The sequence below is a fragment of the Elaeis guineensis genome, chromosome 8 (genome assembly GCF_000442705.2).
Source record: "Elaeis guineensis isolate ETL-2024a chromosome 8, EG11, whole genome shotgun sequence".
Classification (NCBI taxonomy): Eukaryota; Viridiplantae; Streptophyta; class Magnoliopsida; order Arecales; family Arecaceae; genus Elaeis; species Elaeis guineensis.
In genome coordinates, this window is record NC_026000.2 from 133,013,389 (window position 1) to 133,033,171 (window position 19,783).

Here is a 19,783-nt window from a genome sequence, read left to right on the forward strand (position 1 = left end):
CTCCGTCTTCCTCCTCCTTCTTTCTCCTGCTTTTTTCTTCGTCGCTGTCTTCTTGTTGTTTCTCGCATTCATGGTTTACAAACATTTAATTAGCTCTGAAACACTCCTTTTTTATGTCTTCTATCTCCAAAATGTTGTTTTTATGCTCAAGAAGTCTGATAAATGAAAGTTAGGGCGCTTTACTGTTTGTTATAAGTCGTTTTTTTTTTTATTAATTCATACCTTTGTGATCAAGGATGGAGTTAGCAATATTTACGAAGTGAAGATGGTAAATATTAACGGGGTGATCGATACAATTCCTTCTCACACGTGATAAAAGGGCTGGATTGGATGCCAAAATATAGTCCATACAAAAATAAGAGTTGCTCAGTCGTTCATCATGAGTAGATAAGAGTATAAAAGGGCATAATGTAGATGCCTAAGTTTGTAAACAATAAACAGATCTGTCATTTGCAATTGCATTTGATTTTAATTAGATGTCACATTCATTTTCTTGATTCTTCTAAAATAAGCAAGTTTTCCCCCAATTCTGTCTATGTTGATCCCAAGCCCAGTCGAAGAACGGGTAATAAAGGTGGTGATTACATTGAGATCGGTGCAAGAAAACAATTCAAACAATGAAATAAATCTTATTTGGTACTTGTTAATGCTATGGAATTGTGATGTGGTGACATAGGCAAGGTTTGGAAGTTTTTAGAAAGTATTTAGAAAAACTTGCGGTCTGTGGCAAGCGTAAGATTTTTATACCAACAGCTTGTTATAATATCCAATTCAATCATCAAATACTAATGATAACTATATGTCAAAGCAAACTTTAACTTTGTTATTGTTTATCATAGTAGCTCTTTGAGCTGGAACCTTATTCTTGTTGTAGTTAACACCTCAAATCTCAGCCTAGTTTGGTTTTCCACTGGCATGATAGACTTGTGCTAAATTATTAGACATTGGGAGGAATTGAACCTCCCTATATCATGGTTTATTTTCTCAAGTACTTCCATTCCAAATAACGGATCCTAAAGCAGCATTTTACCTTATTATTTGGTTCAATAAAATCTAAACTTGTTTATGTGGAATGCATTTATGAATACAAATAGTTCTTTGCAAATGTGCAAGGGAATGACTCATTATATCCAAGTTTCTTATTTTCAATGATTGTTTAGACACTTTTTAGGATTTGCTTAGTTCATAATTTAGGATTATGAGAGATTTTTGAGCTGAAAATTGGGCTTATGGAGCTGGTGGAGCTATTTACACTAATTTGGTATCGATTTTATGGTGCCTTCCGTGATCTGAGCTCTCTTCCCACCTTTTTTTCCTTTTCCTCTCTCTTGTTATGCTGTGTCTTCTGTTTAGAATAGTTACTAGCACAAGGTGTCTCCTTGGGTCCTCAGTCTGGTGTCAAAGGCCCATTGCAGCAGCTTTGAGGCTCCTTTTTTGCTTTGTTTATTTATTTATTTTTGGACGGAGGGGCTTTGAAAACAAGTAGGGTTGAAGGATTTGTATTGGGGCTTCTCTCTATCGTTATTTGAGAGGCATCAATGTGAAGCAAACAGGGAAAGAAAAGAGCCTTGGGCGTCCCTTTTTCATGCATCCTGGCAGGTACCCATGGGTGTTGGTTGGTTCCAGTCACTGATCCTGGTTCATACCAGTCGGTGCAAACAGGTATCAATGAGAATGCTCCCCTATTTTTCATATATAGTGGTCTTGGACTCAGTATCTTACCAGTCCTATCCAGGATGGTTGGGGTGGACTGGTACAAACTGGAATTTTAGCCTTTGCCCAACACGTATGTATCCCATTGATCTTATAAATTTCCTTATGGTATTTATTGCAACGGTTTATAAAATGTTTTGAAGATATGTTGCTTTGCTGCTATATTTTTGCTTTCGTAATCTAGTTGAATTCCTGATGAGAACTGTACCCATTTGCAGAAGTAGTAACGATGATAGCAACCCAGCAAAAAATTCTGTGATGATCAAAGACAGTGATATTGTCGAAGGTGAAGGTAAGGTTCTTAGCTCAGGAAAATGCTGTATAAGAGTCAATGTTGATCATCTACTTAACCTGGGAAATGATGCAGATCTGGATCAACAGTGTCACGGGGCTTCCATGTCCCGCGAGGAAAAAGTCAGCAGTCTAAAAGCTGTGAGTTTCTCATTTTTAGGAAGCTGTGTGGTTTTTTAAGAATTTTGGTACTGAGATCAAATGATCTTAATTTTCATGTACGTAATTTTTTAATATGAAATTTGAGCAGACAAGTGTTTTGGTGATACAAACCCTCATGATCCATGAGAAAGTTGAACTTTGCATCGCACCCTGTGAGCATGCAACAAATAATTAGTGAAATGGAAAAATGGCTGAGCATGCACCCTGAGAACCTAGCATCGCACCCTATGCAACCCTATACAGGGTCTCTGTCATCGATGTCATCTTTCCTTAAAGCTAAACATTTAGTTCTACAAAAAAAATGTAGCCATAGATGCAAAACTTCAATGGCTCTCTAATGACTGTCCTAATCCCAACCTGGATGATGACTAGAGTTTGATGGTTTTGCTAAAGTTTGGCAGATGCTAATCAAATTAGGGGTGTGTGTGTGTGTGTGTACATACACTCACATACAGGCATATTTTCCATATTTTGGATCTTCTTAAATATCTTGAATTAAGATGGGCGATTTGGTCATGAACTCAAGGGTCATTTTCATATGATAAAAGTCAACTTTTTCTAGTTCTGCAATGGTTTGGAACTATTTGTAAAAGATTTTTTTTCTTCCGATGATTTCTTTTTGTTAGTGGTTATTCGATGAAAATCTTAGACTCTATCAAGTTCTAGGATATTTTAAATTTCAATTTGTATGTGTATCTTTGGCTTATAAGCAAGCTGTATGTGTGTTTTAAATTTCATTCGTTTTAGTACCATTGTACCTTACTTGATCATTATTTAATGACAATAAGAGTTTACACTACCAGACAACGTAGCAGTACTTTTTCTTTAACTTAATTTTTGAGATTTTTCTCTTCCTATTTGTATAATTCTTGATACTTTAAAATGCAAACAGACTTTTATTTCTGAATAGCTAAAGACTGAATGGATGGAAACCATATGCCCAAACAATATGGTATACTATAAACCAGTGATTTATAGGTTTAATTAACTTGTGCTATGCTACTACTTTCTTTTATTGTTTTTCTGATTTTTGGTATTATTGGCAGTTTGGCACCTTTTACAATTTTTAAAAATTAGTTAGGAGTGAAATCATTTTTTAAAAGTGGAAAGTAAACTGCTAAAAATTGCTGAAATATTGAAACATTCAGGTCCAAGCTGAGACTGAAAAGGTTTTTAAAGTTGTTAAAATATATAAACGAAGAAATCCAAATACTTCTGTCTCATCAAATAAAACTATATCTGTTTGTGCTCAGATTTAAGTCATAATTGCTCCTTTTTTCATGATAGAGAATATCATTTAGTATTATGTATATATGAATACCTAATTGGAGAGTATGTCTCTTATGTAATTTATAGAACTCTCTTGTTTTTTGGCTAGATTTTGTGGATTATATTATTGGTCCTGATGTAGATAAATTAGACTTAAATCAATAGATGACATTGTGTACAAAAGTACAGCGAGTTACCCAGGTTTCAAAAGGCAGCCATTGTATGTGAGCAGTCAAGGTATTGCATAGTGTCTAAGCAGTATGTGGCTGCCTATGCAGTTCATATTTAAAAAACTTAAAAATAATCAATTCATGCTCATAGGGAAAAAATAGGAAATTTGTAAATAACTCAATTTAAAATTCAATCAAATAAGAACAACCATACACAAGGTGGAGGAAGGACACATATCTGTGGGTTGGGCTTATGCTGGCTATTTGATGCTCGCTGTTGGACCTGGTTACATGCAAAGGCAGCCTAGACCCTATGCAAGGTGCTTAGGAGGCCATATATGCATATGCAGCTGCATGGACTGCTTCTTAAAATAGTTTCACTGATTGACAGAAAATATTATCAGGTATAATGCTTTAAAAATATTTGAGAGCTTTAAAAAAAGTTGGCAGTGAGGGATGAAAACTAGTCTTATCATTTGAACCGGAACAACGCCACTCCTTTTCCTTATCTCATAAAAATATCTTGGAAGTTTTATGCACTCGAAGGAAGTATTCTGCCAAATGCTGGTACATCTGGGTGCAGATGCATCTTTATATCTATCGGTTTACAGATATGTGGACCGTTCTAGCTTAAATTTAAGTGATATCTTTTACTGTTAATGTTACATTGGATAAATCTACTTAGGTTTCTAATTCTGTGGTGAATATTTGTCTGTATGATTGCTGTCTTTTTAGTGAAATTAGTTTTTCCCCGAGATGCCATATGGTGTGTCTGTTCTATTTTTGGTTTCATCATCATCACAAATATCTGTATAGTAAAGTTAAACTATGCTTATAGGGTTTGGTGCATGTTGCACGAAAGATGCCCAAAAATGCTCATGCACATTTCATCCTTGGCCTAATGTATCAAAGATTGGGTCAACCACAGAAGGTAATCACTGAATTTCATCCTGGCATTTGTTTTTAACAACATTGCAACTGCTGTCAAATCCGATCCTCTTGATAATCCTCCAGGCAGTCGTAGCATTTGAAAAATCATCTGAGATATTACTACGAGATGAGGAAGAGATTCGGAGACCAGATTTGGTTTCTTTAGTGCTGATACACCATGCACAGGTGCATTAGCTTATTAACTCAAAACACTGTACTTTGCATCCTAGCTTTCTTTTACATTTAAAACAACTCGTAAAATAAATAACTAATAATGACCATTCTTAGCTTTTAACATCGTTCCCATTGCAGTGTATTTTGCAAGCAAATACTGGGGATAGCTCAGATAAAGAGCTTGAAATGGTTGAACTAGATGAGATTCTTGGGAAATTGAAAGAGTCAGTGCAATCAGATCCAAAACAGGCTGCTGTTTGGAATACGCTTGGTTTGATACTTCTGAGAACTAATCGTCTGCAGGTGCCCATGTATTTCTGCTTTTGGTTCTTTTTCCCGATTAATTTCATAATATTTACAGGTTATTTCACAAAATTCGCTGACAATCTTCACATTTCTTGCTTTATGCTAATTTTGTTCTCTTATTTTCTCCAGAGTGCTATATCAGTTTTGTCATCCCTCTTGGCCATTGTTCCAGACTACTTGGATTCCCTTGCAAACCTTGGTATTGCATACCTTCAAAGGTGTGATGATTTTGTCAACATTCTAAAACCACCACCTGCTTCTATAAATTGGACTCATTGAAGAATGATTATTTGATCTAAAATGAGGTGTCCCTTAGATTTCACTTATATGAGAATTTATATAAGCTCTTTTTTCATTGGAAATGTAGATAGCTCCATGATTTGGGTCATAACAATTTGGAAGTTGCTATACATTAAGCTTACATATGGTTTTGGTGGTTTATTTTGTCTTGAACCACCCATCTTGCGCCAAATAAGGTCAAGTCGAGCCCAATCCAGGTGTGTATTGCTAGGTACCGAGTGGAAAACCTTCTTTGTTTTTGTACAACATATGAAGGTGGGAGAGGAAATGAGAGATGTCAGCAGCTTTCCAAGTGCAAGATTTGAATCGATCAAGCTCAGATCACTAGGAAATCAGTTGGAAGAGAATAAAACTTTGATTGCCTAGATCAAGGTTCACAAATCACCAGGTACTGTATCGGTTTGATACCGATACTTGACATGTAGAAGCCTATTGGTTTGGTACTGGTTCATTTTTCTACTTTTTTTTCCAGTTGGTTTGGATATTTTAAAGTTTAGGGATCTTTGAAATATGATTTTAACGTTGTTTAATTGTTATTTTATTTCATATTTGTCTCAAGACTGGATGATTGCTTGATGGATACAATTGTAATAAATAAAAATAGGTAATGCATAATTTTTAGCTTGAATATATATATCAAATAGATTTGAATTACAAAATACATATCGACATCTAGTCCCTCATGAAGTATCTATACTGCTCGTAGATGTCAAGATTTCGTTCATAGTTGAGGTCTTGAAATCGACTCCAGCTTAGATATTGTGCCAACCTCTATATGCAATAACTAGCCCTCTTGGATACCCACCTTGATATTGTCTGCTACTGAGCTGGCCATCCCACTTGAGGAAAGATCGTGGTAGCAAAATCTGACCATTGATCTAGCTGGGGTTGTGGATGGTAGTGACCACTCAAATATGACCCATCAAACGAAGGATATGCACATGCATCATAAGCTGGCTATGCAAAATACGACTCGATGTATGATGAGGATCCACTGACATCCAAGGATCCCTACCCTGCATGCTATATCATCAGCTGCAGTAGTGTTGGATCTTGAACTGCCTTAAGAGGCTTGTCTCCTGTATGCTGTTGTACCTGCATGAGTTTTACATCGTGTGCCCTGGTTTGCATCCTATGTGGCATGAGTAAAATGAGACTCAATGATGAATGGACTTATTAGACCATATGGCTCGAGTTGATTCGCCCTCGCTGTCTCCTGCCACCTCCCTTGCCACCAGATGCTTTATCGTTTGGATTTGTCATTAGCAATTTAGCATCATCGCTCATGTTCTTAGATGATCTAATCAATTGGTCGTCTGAGGGCTTCGTGGTCCTAAAATCTAACTGAACATGCTCCTTATGAATCCTCTCTAATGGATCTACATCTTTCATTCCTTTCTTTTCCTGTCACTCTGATGAATTGCTTTCTTTCCCTGGTTGCCCCTATTTTGACTAGCTATGCTAGGTGGCCAAGTTTTCATGCTTCCAGAATGTCCTAGCCATGGAAAGCCACATTGATTGACCCGGCCTTTCGACTGGACGTGGTGCTATAGTGACCTATCTATGTCATCTCCTTGTCATATCTTTGGGTGGAGTTCTTAGATGTAGAGACTTGCGATCCTGATTGGTTCTCCTTGACTTTTGTAGTTGCTTCTACTGTTGGGAGTTGGCTAGTTGTGATCAAGGATCGCCATCTCGGAATCGGATCTTGTGTCGGCAGACTGACGATACAAGTCAATAGGGCCATGTACTAGGCTCAAACCGACACAGAAACAAGGGATGAATCGTGGAGGAAAAGAGAGAGAAAGAGAGAGCGAGAAGGGAGGGAGAGGGAGGGAAGGAAAGGGAGACTGGCGAAGACACTGACGGTGGCCATTGGAGGGCTGTCGAGATCTCTCGGACTCCATGGTCCTCTGCGAGAGAAAATGAGAAAAGAGAAATAGAGAGAGGAGGGAAGGGAGGGGAGAGGAGATAGAGGAAGGCGGTGGGGAGGCCATCGTGGCTGCCAGACGGCTCAAAACATGTCTGAAGCTGCTGTGGGTTCGAGACGGGCGAACCCCTGTTTCGCTAGCTTCACTATGCATCAAATTTTTTAAAAAACCTGACGAAATAGGGGCGAAGCTCCTATTTTGAACCCATGACGGTCGCAAGCATGTTTTGGGCCATCCGGTGGCCACGACGGCCATCTAGCGGTCTCTCCACCGTCTTTCCCTCCCTCCTCTCCCCTCTCCCTCTCTCTTTTCTTGCATCTCGCGGAGGACCACAGAGATCTGGAGGCTGGACGGCCCTCCGACGGCGTCGGCAGACCACTGCCAGCCTTTTCTATTTCTTTTCTCCTTTCTTCTCTCTTTCTTCCTCTTTTTCTTCTCTCTCATTGCATCCTTGCCGGCATTCCGAATCAGGTGCTTGAACGGCACCGGTTAGTCGCCCTTATGGTGCGACACGCCCCGAATCATTCGATTGGGGTGGTTCTGCGAACTGTGGTTGTGATCATGGCATTGCCATATTTTTAGGCATAATAGTGACTTTATAATTGAATTTCACTTAAAACATGTGGTAATTTATAAAATAATGTAAAAACTATGCATCATGTTCAAGAGAAGTCCCAATTAACAATCCACATTGCCACATTTTTCATTATTTTAGATGAAATAATAATTTTAAGTTATTAAACTTAAAAATTCGATAATTTACATTGTAATGCAAATAATGTGTAACTTACTTTAGAAAATATTTCTAAATTATCTATACAATAATTTTTATTTATATGTTTAAAATATTTTTTATTATTTTAAAGTAAAAACTATTAATATGTAATTATAAAATGTCTAAAAAATTAATTTGATTTGAATTAATGTAGAACCTTACCATGGGTACTATATATATTTTTTCGGTCCATGGGTATGCCTTAATGATCACTTATTTTTTATGTTATTTTATTTTATTTTTTGAAATGGACCTTAGGTTCAGGTTGCCATTACCATGCCCAAACTGAAATATTTTCCTGCTAAACAAGTAACATGCACACTCCCAAACATGTTACTATTTTTATTTTTGAATATTATTTTTTCGTATTTCAACTGAAAATATATTTTTAGTCTAAAAGATCACACGATCAATGGAAAATGATGATTTCTTCAATGCATAATTAAATTTATCATATCATGAAATCATGCCAAAATAGAAAAATTGGGTATGATCTCCCATTCTTTTGGCCATTTTGGCCTATTTCAGGCTTAAAAAGGGGAAGAAAAAAGGAGAGGAGAGGGAAAAATATTTTACATTTTGTCTTCTTTGATCGGTGCTGGTGACTTGCAAAATCTGTCCATCCCCTTCTTTTTCTCACTCTCCCATACTCCCGAGCTATCCAAAGTTCAAAAGAAGAGGAGAAAAGTGGTTGGGAAGGCCTTTTATCCTCTCCCTCTACAATTATTATTTTGAAATTGGCAAAAAATGGTCTGAACTGAGTCAATCTGTGTGGAACATGGCGATTTTGCTCGGTTCAAATTGGTTTGGACTAGTTTCTGTTGAGTCCTGAACCAATCACACTAACCTACCTGCTCCCATGCTAGTTTGGTATAGTTCGGAGTCTTGTATGATATGCCTCAAACTGGGCAGCTCAGGTTGGTTTTGGGAACTTTGGCCTAGATAAATTCCTAAATATGAGAGAAACAGATAGAAAGGTAAGAATCGATGAGATTTTGTTCTCTCACCGACTCCACAACTCAATACACCTAAAGCTTGGTATATTCAATTTTAGCTTTAAAACTGTCAGAATTTCATCACATATGATGAATAGAAGTCTATGAACTAAACACAAAGGAAAAAAAAAGAGGAAAAATGGCCATTATCAAGGGTGTATTGGTTGTCCACAACTGTGGCAGCCAGCTGGCCAGTACACTTTTGTAAGTATGATCCACACTATGGTATGTCGCTAACTTTACCAAGGGCTGGTATGGTCCCATGTCTCACTATTTGAATCCTTGCTATAATGTTACTGCAAAGTTCTTGCGGGCATTTCTTGTCTTGATTCATGCCTTTTCTTTGCTTTCCTTTAACATATATTTAGTCTCTATGTGCATACTGCAGTCCTATATGTGAAGGCCCGAATTATAATAATTTATTAGTACCATCTTTTTCCTACTGTGAAAGAAAGAAAGCTGAAATTAATTTCATAATGATATTTCAAATTTATGGAGATTATCTACAAATTGATATCCCAATGGAGAAGGATAAAAAGAATCTTGCATATGACGGAATATTGGAATGTTTTGCAATGAACAAACAATATGCGTAGACTTAGATGCATCATGTTTTTGGTGCTTGCAACCTGTAACCATTTAAGTTTTTTTTTTTTTTCTTTCTCATTTTTCTTTGTTTATTGTTTTACTTGGCATAGTCCCAAATATTGAAGTCTGTGTGTGTTATGAAAGGAAGAATATATGCTGCGTATATTGGGTTTAAGTTGAAGAATTGATAGAATGGCACCTTCATGTGAGATGATTTGAGACATTATGGTGCAAGGAGGGTCTTGTATTTGTTCAAAAAGCAAAAAAAAAAAAAAAAAAAAAAGAATGGAGAACACCTCAGGAAAATGCTCAGTAGTAACTTACTGACCTTGTAGTTTAGTTACAATCATGCTATTACAATTTCAACATGATTCTCTTTACAATCACAGTACTAGATTATTCCCCCTTGTCCTTGACCTCCTGAGCACGCTTCTTAAATTATTAATCTTTTGAGGTTCTAGTCAATGTTATCAGGATCAAATTGAGTTGTTAATCATAGAGATGGTTCGATTGGATTGGATTGTGGATCATAAAATGTTTTTGATTTTTTAGAAGATATAAAAACACAAAAAATGAGTTAATAGAGCAGAGAAACAAATAATAAAATTCCAGATATATAAGAACTGTATTCTTGCTCTTCATTAGCCTACATATTGCATATCTAGTGTTAGGACTTAGGAACATCAAGTGTAGTTCTTCAAGATATTTATATGCTACTGATCAATTCAATTATTCCATTACATATAATACATTGTTGGAAAAGGAAACAAATTCTCGCAAATAGTTGTCAAAATAGAAAAGCCAAATTTTCTTTAGATAATGAACTGATCAATTCAGTTATCCTCTTTCTTAATTATGAACTCCAAAGTTTTCTTTTCTTTACTTTTAACAGTTAAGAAATATGCTAATTTTATGTTCTCAAAGTTTATTAGAGATCAAGAAATAATAATAAAAGGCACATAGCCAAATTAATTACATAAAATGGATTTTGCATTGTTTTATATGTTGGTAACACGATCAAGTTGGATCTTATGATCCAAGGGATTGCATGATCCATAAGATGGATCTAGATCTCATTATCCTCGCTGATCCTAATCCAAGGATGAGATCCACATAGTGAGAGCCGCTTTGATGTTGGATTTTAGCAAAAATGGCTCCAGAATTAAGTAGGATGGATAACTCTGCAATTTTACTATTACACTTTGCATTTTCCAGATTTCTGACTTGTTTTAGTATGGTGAATGTAAACTTAATAGACTTGTCCTGCTGGTGATAATTAATGTTACTTTCACTTGATGTACTAACTAACAATTATGTCCAGTGGAAATTTGGAGCTTTCTGCAAAATGCTTTCAAGATCTTATTCTTAAGGATCAAAACCATCCTGCTGCTTTGATCAATTATGCAGCTTTCCTTTTGTGTAAATATGGGTCGATCATCCCAGGTATGACCTTAATACACTTAGTTCCTTCCATTTATCTGTCTTACTTTATTAGGCTGATATCCTATAGTATTATGGATTTAACATGGGAATTTTATGCTTGTAACATCGTTTTCTTTTTGCTCTCAGATGTTTGTTTCTGTACTTATTTCTTGTCTTGTCTTCGCTAGATTTACCACATATGCACCTCATGTTCCTATGTTTGTGATGCTCCTCTTGCATGCTTGGAATATGTTTATTTGTTAGAATTTAAATCATAGGATAATGCAGGCAAAATTACTGATTGGTATCTTCCTTTAAGTTGCCAAGAAATGCATCAACCAATGGTCATATAAAACCATGAAAGCACCTCTCTTCTTCCTCTATATTATTTGTGGATCAAGTTTCCAATGAGGGAACATGACCTTGGTAGTCATGTGTGTGAATGGGTACGAGGTTTACATGACAGATATTTGACAGAATTACTTTTGGTTGTAATGGTTCAAACTGGTGTGAACATAGTCACAAATTTGGCAACTGGGAATAGTTTGGCATGGTTGAAAACTTCAGAATTCAAAAAAAAAAAAAATCAGGTGCATTTGGAAGAAGTTTGAAAAAATTTGTGAAAATTAAAAATAAATAATAAAAAAGTCAAATCAAAATTCTTATATATAAAAAAGGTAAGTACATATATTCATTATTGCCAATATTATTTCATAAGAAATTTTAGTTGGCTAATTTTCAACCCATCAAGAGGAAAGGTTCACGGCAAGAAAAAGAAAGGCTTTCTGGGATTGTTATCAAGCGAAAGACTTAATGTTCATAGGCACTTCTAGTTAAAAAGAAAAAATATTGGAATATGTAAAAGAGAAAACTAAACATTTTGAAGATCTAGAGCGAGGAAGGCAGAAAAATCATCCAGGAGGGAGATGTGGTCTGACTCTGTTGGTTTGATTGGAATCCCTGATTCAATTATTCTTGTTGTTGTTGTTGCTATTGTTATTTTTGGGTCTGACACGAGGTATTAAGCAGTGGGACCATGCATCCATTCGCACATTTAACTCTCACGTTTCCCCAAACCCTATCACATCTGTTCACTAATGAGAGCCAACCCTCATTCCATTCATTGGCACCGCTGCCTCATCACATTAGTGACCTGCCAAACTGCAATCTATGTCCATGTCAAGATAAAACTGAAGCTTGAGCTATTCAGCTTGCTCGCAATCTCTTCGTGAAATCCACAAATTTTGTGAAACATCTGCTATCCGTTAGCAAACCAGCAAATTAGTCATAGTACTATTCACTTGACTTTCAAGTCATGAATAATTCATGTTCTTTTCTGTTTTTGGAGGGGGGGGGGAGATATTGGTGAATTTTGTTACTATGGTGCTGAAAGAAAGAACAAGAGTGCCATTTAAGGATGACTTAGCACCAAATTATGGTGATTAATTTTTCTCGATCCTTAACATTAGCTTAATTAGTAAATCTAGCAGTAAACCTACAGTGAATTGGGTTTATCTTGTAGATGTTTTTACATAAACTGGTCATCGTGCCCTTTGGCATCCCATAAGATGTCTGTGATAGGTGTTAGGACTGAGCATGGGTCGGGTTCGGTCGGATTGAGAGAAAAACTTCATCCAACCGAACCCAATCGGGTTGAAGAAAATTCAATCCGCTGCCAACTGTTTATCATGTATAAATCGTTTGAAATCGAAGTGAACGGTTTGTAGCGGCTTCAGGTGGGTTGTGTCAGTTTGGACTTTAATGTTGACCCAATGTTGATTTTAAATTCAATGTTGGCCCACTTAAGCTTATATACTTTTTTTTTTTATCAATTTAATACACAAAAGGCCTAAACCTTATAAGTTACAAAGTTTGGATTTATTTTGGGATCTGTACAAAATAAAACAGAAAAAGAAAAGATTTACTCATCTGAAAGCAATTACATTTGAAAGCTTTCACTTTAGAATTGTCTCAAATTGATGTGCTTCCATCAACACTTCAACATTAATATTCCTATGAATCCAAATGGGTGAGGGGGTGTTTTTTAGAATGAAGTATTGAAGTTTGAATGAAGCCATTTGAAAATGAAAGTGAGTTTGTAAAATACTACATCGGTTAGCTTCGGTTTCATATGGGTTAAAAGTGTAGGAATCGAATCCGACCATAAATAACAGATTTTTTTACAAACCTCAACCCGATTCCATCTGATTTATGTCTTTCAACCGACCAATGTTTATTGGGTCGGATTGGGTGGGTTTCTTCGGGTTTTGGTTATTTGCTTAGCCGTAATAGGTGTTTGGCTTTTCTTCAAGCCAGCGACCTAAGTAGAATGATCACAGAGTGTGGCAATGTTGCTTAATATGCGTTGAAGATGCTTATTGATTCTCGATGTATTTCAATAGATAGCTAATCCCTTTCTCTCTTATATAACAATGGTTATGAGGATTGTCCATTGGGTAGTTTGTCATTTAGTTGTCTTGTTGAATGTACAGGTCCAGGGGCCAATGCAGGTGAAGGGGCTTATCCCCATCAAGTTGAAGCTGCAACTGTTGCAAAAGTGTGCTTAACAGCAGCAGTAAAAGCTGAACCTAAAGCTGGAGCATTATGGGTGAATCTTGCTAATGCATATTATGTAGCTGGTGATCATAGGAATGCAAAAAAGTGCTTGGAGCAGGTCGCAACATGTCCTTGGCTCATTTCTTCTTAAAGTTTTCAGTCTGTTCTTCATGTAGCTTGGGCATTTAGGATCTCTGAGTCGTAGGAAGTGGAGAACTAAAATTTCTGGTTGATATGCCTAAAGAAAGGAAATGACATTTTGTTATGTGGTGTAAATTTTTATTACGAGGAAACCTTTCCCTTTTTTCTATGGCCACAATTGCTCCACTTCTATCTATTTTGATTGAAGAACTAAATTGTGAGTTTTTAGTAAGGGGAGCCACATGGATAACTACAGACATTTTGAAATTATTTTTTCATGTTAATCTGTGCAAATAAATTACTAGAGGATGTTCGGATAAAGGAAGGTACCAATGGAGTGCAGATTGAAGGTCACCATGATTTCTTATACTAAATTACTTTTGCTGCATGCTTATCTCTGTGCAGGCAGCAAAATTGGATCCTAATCAAATGTCTGCTCGATATGCTATAGCAGTTCATCGAATCAAAGATGCTGAAAGGTCACAAGATTCTACAGAGCAGCTTTCCTGGGCTGCAAATGAAATGGCATCGATTCTAAAAGAAGGGGACCCTGCAATAATTGATCTTCCGATAGCATGGGCAGGGTTGGCAATGGCTCACAGAGCTCAACATGAAATTGCAGCAGCTTTTGAAACTGAGCAGAGGGATTTGGTGGAGGTAGAAGAGCGAGCGCTGTATACGTTAAAGCAGGTGTTGTCTCTTTTATCAATTTGAACACTCAAACAAACTTGTTCCACTGTATTTCCTTTTTTTATTTGTTGGCAATCTTTCTGGTTGAACTAGATGCTATATTATCTGAGTTGAAGATCACCTCTTACTCTGCAGTGTAAAAGATCTCATAAATGCATCTGCAAATTCTCTTGTAAGATGTGATGGTTATTATCATTTATTTTATTTATTATAATTCTTGCTTTCACAACAAACATGTTCGTGTAATAGTTCTGTAAGTTAATCAGCTTTCTTATTTTAAATCCAGCTGTTATAACATAAAATCTAGTACATTCTAGGGAATATCTAATGGGATTTCTCTTCGACATCTTTGTGTTGGTTATGCAGTAGAAAGATATTATCCATTTTTAATTGGCATCTATTTGTTTGGCTTGAACTTCTTATACCTAACTAGGTGTCTTTTAAATTTGCTGTCAGTTTGACTATACACAGTGGAATTGTAGATAAGGATGTATTGTAACTTACAAGGACATTTGATGAAGTGGTGATCTGTCGTTGGAGTGTTTGTGATTATCTAATACCAGTGAGGCTTCAAAGGGAAATAATGAATCAACTGTTAAACCAAAATATATTGGCCAATTTAGGATTTGGGCTGTAACATATTTGTGAAGCATGCAAATATAATTAAAAAAGGATATCAAAGTGGATGCATGCTACATGTAGGAAGGATGTGATTGGAAATGGTTAAATCAAATGATGCCTTGTAGTAGCAAAATTAAGGGTGTTTTCTTTTACCACATATGATGGCCAGATCAAGGATCAATTAATATATGTAGGATGATTGATATTCAAGTTTCTCGGATCTGGGGGCAGCAAATTGACAAGGAGCAATTATTATCTCTAACTGTTTAACCACTTGTAAGGTTGGCCAAAAAGTGAGCTGTTCACAAGCCAGCTCGCATTTGACTTGGAATTCAGCTTGAGCTTGGCTTACTTGATTACTCAATGAGCTGAGCATGGGTTAGGCTCGGCTCATTATATTATATTATATTATATATCTATATATTTATATATATTATATTATTATACATTATACATTATACGCTATAAATTATACATTATACATTGTACATTATATATTATGTATATTATACATTACATATAGTAAGTAAATATTGTATTTATAGATTTATAAGTAATAAATAATCAGTTGGATTTTAATCCAATGGCTGACTTATTAAATTGTTCAACCATTGGATTAAAATTCAATTGGTTTAATGGGTGGAGTAAATAATGAGGATTATGAAGCCCTAAGCCCCTAAACACCTCGCCTCCCCCCCCCCCCCAAATTGGACCACCATGATCCACTTTCCTTTTCTCCTGGTTCCCATTGTGGCATCCACCCAAGCACCCATTGATAGCCTTTCCTCTCAGTCATTCACCTACATGCTACCGGCAACCTCTCCTCTTGATCCCTCCATGGCATCTTCCACCACCACTAGCCACCCATAGGCTTCCTCTTGATCAACAATGCATTCACTCTCTCCCGTTTCACCTATCTTCCTTCCCCTTCCTCTCCTCCTTGTGGTTACAAGTGATGATGGGAATGGTGGTTGATGATGACAGACAACAGGCACTATTTGATTCCTTCAACGTAAAGGCTTCCCCCAAGCTCTCTTCTACATAGCAACAACCCCCTCCCTCCCATTCTCCATGGATTGGCAATCTCCTTCCATCAAGGTTTTCATCCACCAAAAGGAGGATTACATTTCAAGCTAAGCGAGCCGAGCTTGAGCTGACTTGATTATATATGAGCCAAGCACGAGCCAGGGTTTCTCAACTTGGAGCTTGAGTTGAGTCATTTTAATTTCAAGTCGAGCTGGAACAAAACTCAGCTTGCTCATGTTTGGCTCATTTCCACCCCTAACTACATCAGAAGTCATGCAAAAAAATACACAGGAAAAACAATGAAAATGTTTTCTTTTTTTTTTAAAAAAAAAACTAAATTTCTTAGATTAGACTAAGATTTCTAGAGTAGAAAAATAATAAAGCATTTGGCCACATCAGAGTTCTGCGAGTGTTTAAACTTGTCGTTCATCCCAGAGTAGATTAATATAGGCTTGATATAAAATTCCTCTTCTTATAATCGCTGCATAATAATAGTGAAGGCCCCATTGAAACTTGTTAGAGTTAGTTTTGAACAAATCAGAGTTAGGCCTTTTTCGAAGGGAGAGTATCTAATCTAGTAGCCGCGTCATAGAAGAGTCCCATAAATTAGATCTCTTCAATCTCCTTGTTATGTGACTTGATTTTCCACGGAAAACCTGATGGTCTCTATTAGAAAAATGTTTATTATTGGTTATTCCTTTTTTGTTCTTTCTTTATGAGGGCCGGTCCATGTTTTAGGCCAAATAGACTGTGCCATCCTTATGTTGTACCTGCAGTACAACAGACCCTTGTAAGGTCTATTTATAGGTTGCCAATGGTTATGGGAAAAGATTCACGCCCTCTTTTTTTACCTCTCTACATAATATCAAAGCACCCGCTCCCATGGGGTAAAAAAAAACCTAACTTCTCCCCGCCCCTCACCTGCTCTCCCGCTGCTTCCCCTCCTTCCCTCGCCCCCCTTCTTCTTTCTAGTTTCTGCAGGCTGTTGGACCCACCCTACTAGGGTTTCGGCCTGCGGTTCTGAGCTTTCTGGTGGGGCGCCCCCTGTTCTAGGGCTTCCACGAGCACTTCAGTCTCCTTCAAGCATCATCGAGCCGCTGGAGTTCATCTGTTGCCTCATAGGCAGCGCATAAAGGAGATCTCTTAGTCTTTTCTCTTTCCTCTGTGTGCTGATTACTCTTTGTTGATATTTCTCATCTTCTTGTTGCCATGGCCAACAATTCTATCACTTCTTCTGTGGAGATGAAGCAATCTACCACAACTATTGCGACTACCATCAAATGAACGGATTGAACTATCTTCAGTGGGCAAGAGCCTTTCGTCTACTCATTGGTGGGCAGCGGAAACTACATCACCTCAGTGGGGCACCTCCAGTTGATACTGATGAAAAATTCTCCTCTTGGTAAGCAGATGATTACCAAGTCATGAGCTGGAGGATAAACATATGGAGAATTATGTGAGTGTGAACGTTCTCTTTCTTAATTTAGCAAAAGAGATGTGGCTTACTCTTCAGTAGATCTATTCAAATGAAAAAAAAGTTTCTTGTGTCTTCTTCTTGTATGAAGAACTATTTGCATTAAAGCAAGGAGATCATTTCATACATGACTATTTTGCTGAATTATCTGGAAAGTTAAATGAGCTTCAAATGTACCAGCCCATCTCCACTGATCCCAAGGTCATCAAGGCTCAGCATGAGAGTTTTATGTTGCCATCTTTCTGTCCGGACTGAATCAGTCTCTGAGCCATGTTCGCGCATATATCTTATCCGATCCAGCTGTTCCTACACCTAATGAGGCAATGTCTCGAGTTCTGTGAGCAGGCTCCTTACCCTCGGGGTCTGAAAATTCTATTGGATCTAGTGAAAGTTCTGCTAGTGCTGCGAGTATTCTTTATGACTATGGTGTGTATGCTGATGGCTGCGGTAGATGTCGTAGCGGACAAACCTTTGCTGGTCGAGGATGAGATCGTGGTCGATCCACCTTCCCTCGACCCACTTTTCTGCCTTGTCTTCATTGTGGTTGGATCAATCATCCATCTGACAAATATTGACAGAAGTTTGGTGCTTCGGACTACATCCGGAATAACACCGCCAGGGTTGTAGCCACTCCTAATTCATATACTTCAAATTCTACTACAGCTAGTACTCCTTTTGTTGGTTCTGTGGATTGCAACATCCCTTTATCAAGAGCAGATCTGGAGCGGCTTATTTAGCAGACTGCTGCTTCATTCCATGTTGTTCCTTTGACCTCAGGTAGTGCCTCTAATATCTCCCACAACTCCTGGAGCATTGACTCTGGTGCCTCGAGTCATATGTCAGGTACTCCATCTTTGTTTTCTTCTCTTTCCTTATCCTCATCCATTGCACCCGTGTTTATTGTTGATGCCTCACACTCTCCGATTTTTGGGATTGGTATTATTAATCCATCTCCTTCACTTACTCTTTCTGATGTTCTCTATGCCTCAAAGTTTTCTATTAATCTTCTTTCTGTCAGTCGTCTTACACGAGCCTACAACTGTTCCGTAACCTTCTTTCCTTGGTGTGTTATGCAAGATCTCCAGACGAAGAGGATGATTGGTGGCGGGTATGAGTGTGGCGGTCTCTATTATTATGACGCTAGCACACCTTCACCACTGCAAGCATGTTTGGCTGCTGATCCATATGTTTGGCACTATGCTTGGGCCATCCCGTCCTGCCTAAATTGAAGTCCTTTGTTAATGTTCCCGCATCTCTTAGAGTCTTTAAGTGTGAGGCTTGCGAGTTAGGCAAGCATCACAGAATATCTTTCCCTTCTAGAGTCAATAAGAGAAGTCCTTCGCCCTTTGATGTAGTCCATTCAGATGTCTGGGGTTCGAGCCTTATTACCACTATTGGTTTTCAGTATTTTGTTACTTTTATAGATGACCACTCTCGGATGACCTGGTTGTACTTATTAAAGAGTCGGTCACAAATATTTAATTATTCAAACAGTTTTATAATAAAATCAAAAATCAGTTTTCTACTTTTATTAAAATTCTGCGCACTGATAATGCTTTGGAGGATATCAAATCTTCTCTTTTTGAATTTTTTTAATGCGGATCATGGCATTCTTCATCAAACTTCTTGCAGCTATATGTCTCAGCAAAATGGAGTTGCTAAACGTCAAAACCGTTACCTTCTTGATGTGGCTCGGACACTCATGCATCAGATGTGTGTTCCTAAAACCTTCTGGGGAGATGCTGTTTTGACTGTTTGTTATCTAATTGATCAAGTTCCCTCATCAATTCTATATGGGGCAACTCCCTTCTCCTGTCTGTACCTTTCTCACAACCTTTTTCTCTCTCCTCATATCTTCGGGTGTTTGTGCTTTGTTCATGCTTTGGGACCAGGCTCTAACAAACTCTCCCCAGATCTATTCAGTGCGTCTTTCTTGGATACTCTTGTACTCAAAAAGGGTATCGATGTTATGATCCTGTCTCAAAGGATTTTTTGTGTCTGCTGATGTCACCTATTTTGAAACGACTCCTTACTATCATAAATAGTCAGTGACATCTAGCATTCCACCTGTTCCTCTTCCACCTCTTGTTCCTCTAGGTGATTGTGTTTTAGGTATGGATAATAAGCTGCCGCTGAAGGTGTACACATGCAGGAATAAACATCACGAACGTACTCTACCGCCACCTTTGTCATCTTTGGAAGGAGATCCACCTCAGTAGGATTACAATCGATCAAGTTTGGATTTACCT

At 37.5% G+C, this 19,783-nt stretch overlaps 1 protein-coding gene across 2 annotated transcripts in view; it reads left to right on the forward strand.

Annotated features, from left to right (window-relative positions):
• The window catches only part of LOC105049570 (uncharacterized), a 28,940-nt gene that overhangs the window by 340 nt on the left and 8,817 nt on the right, over positions 1–19,783 (forward strand). The window contains exons 1-11 of one of the 2 annotated variants that reach the window (XM_073261697.1): positions 33–1,662; positions 1,773–1,786; positions 1,932–2,005; positions 2,081–2,145; positions 4,444–4,536; positions 4,620–4,721; positions 4,848–5,012; positions 5,145–5,233; positions 10,926–11,047; positions 13,519–13,700; positions 14,129–14,413. In XM_073261697.1, the coding sequence (XP_073117798.1) occupies positions 1,606–1,662; positions 1,773–1,786; positions 1,932–2,005; positions 2,081–2,145; positions 4,444–4,536; positions 4,620–4,721; positions 4,848–5,012; positions 5,145–5,233; positions 10,926–11,047; positions 13,519–13,700; positions 14,129–14,413 (1,248 nt within the window). In that variant the 5' untranslated portion in view covers positions 33–1,605. Of the gene's footprint in view, positions 1–32; positions 1,663–1,772; positions 1,787–1,931; positions 2,006–2,080; positions 2,146–4,443; positions 4,537–4,619; positions 4,722–4,847; positions 5,013–5,144; positions 5,234–10,925; positions 11,048–13,518; positions 13,701–14,128; positions 14,414–19,783 lie in introns of those variants that run through there. The other variant, XM_010929270.4, reaches the window with a different exon arrangement.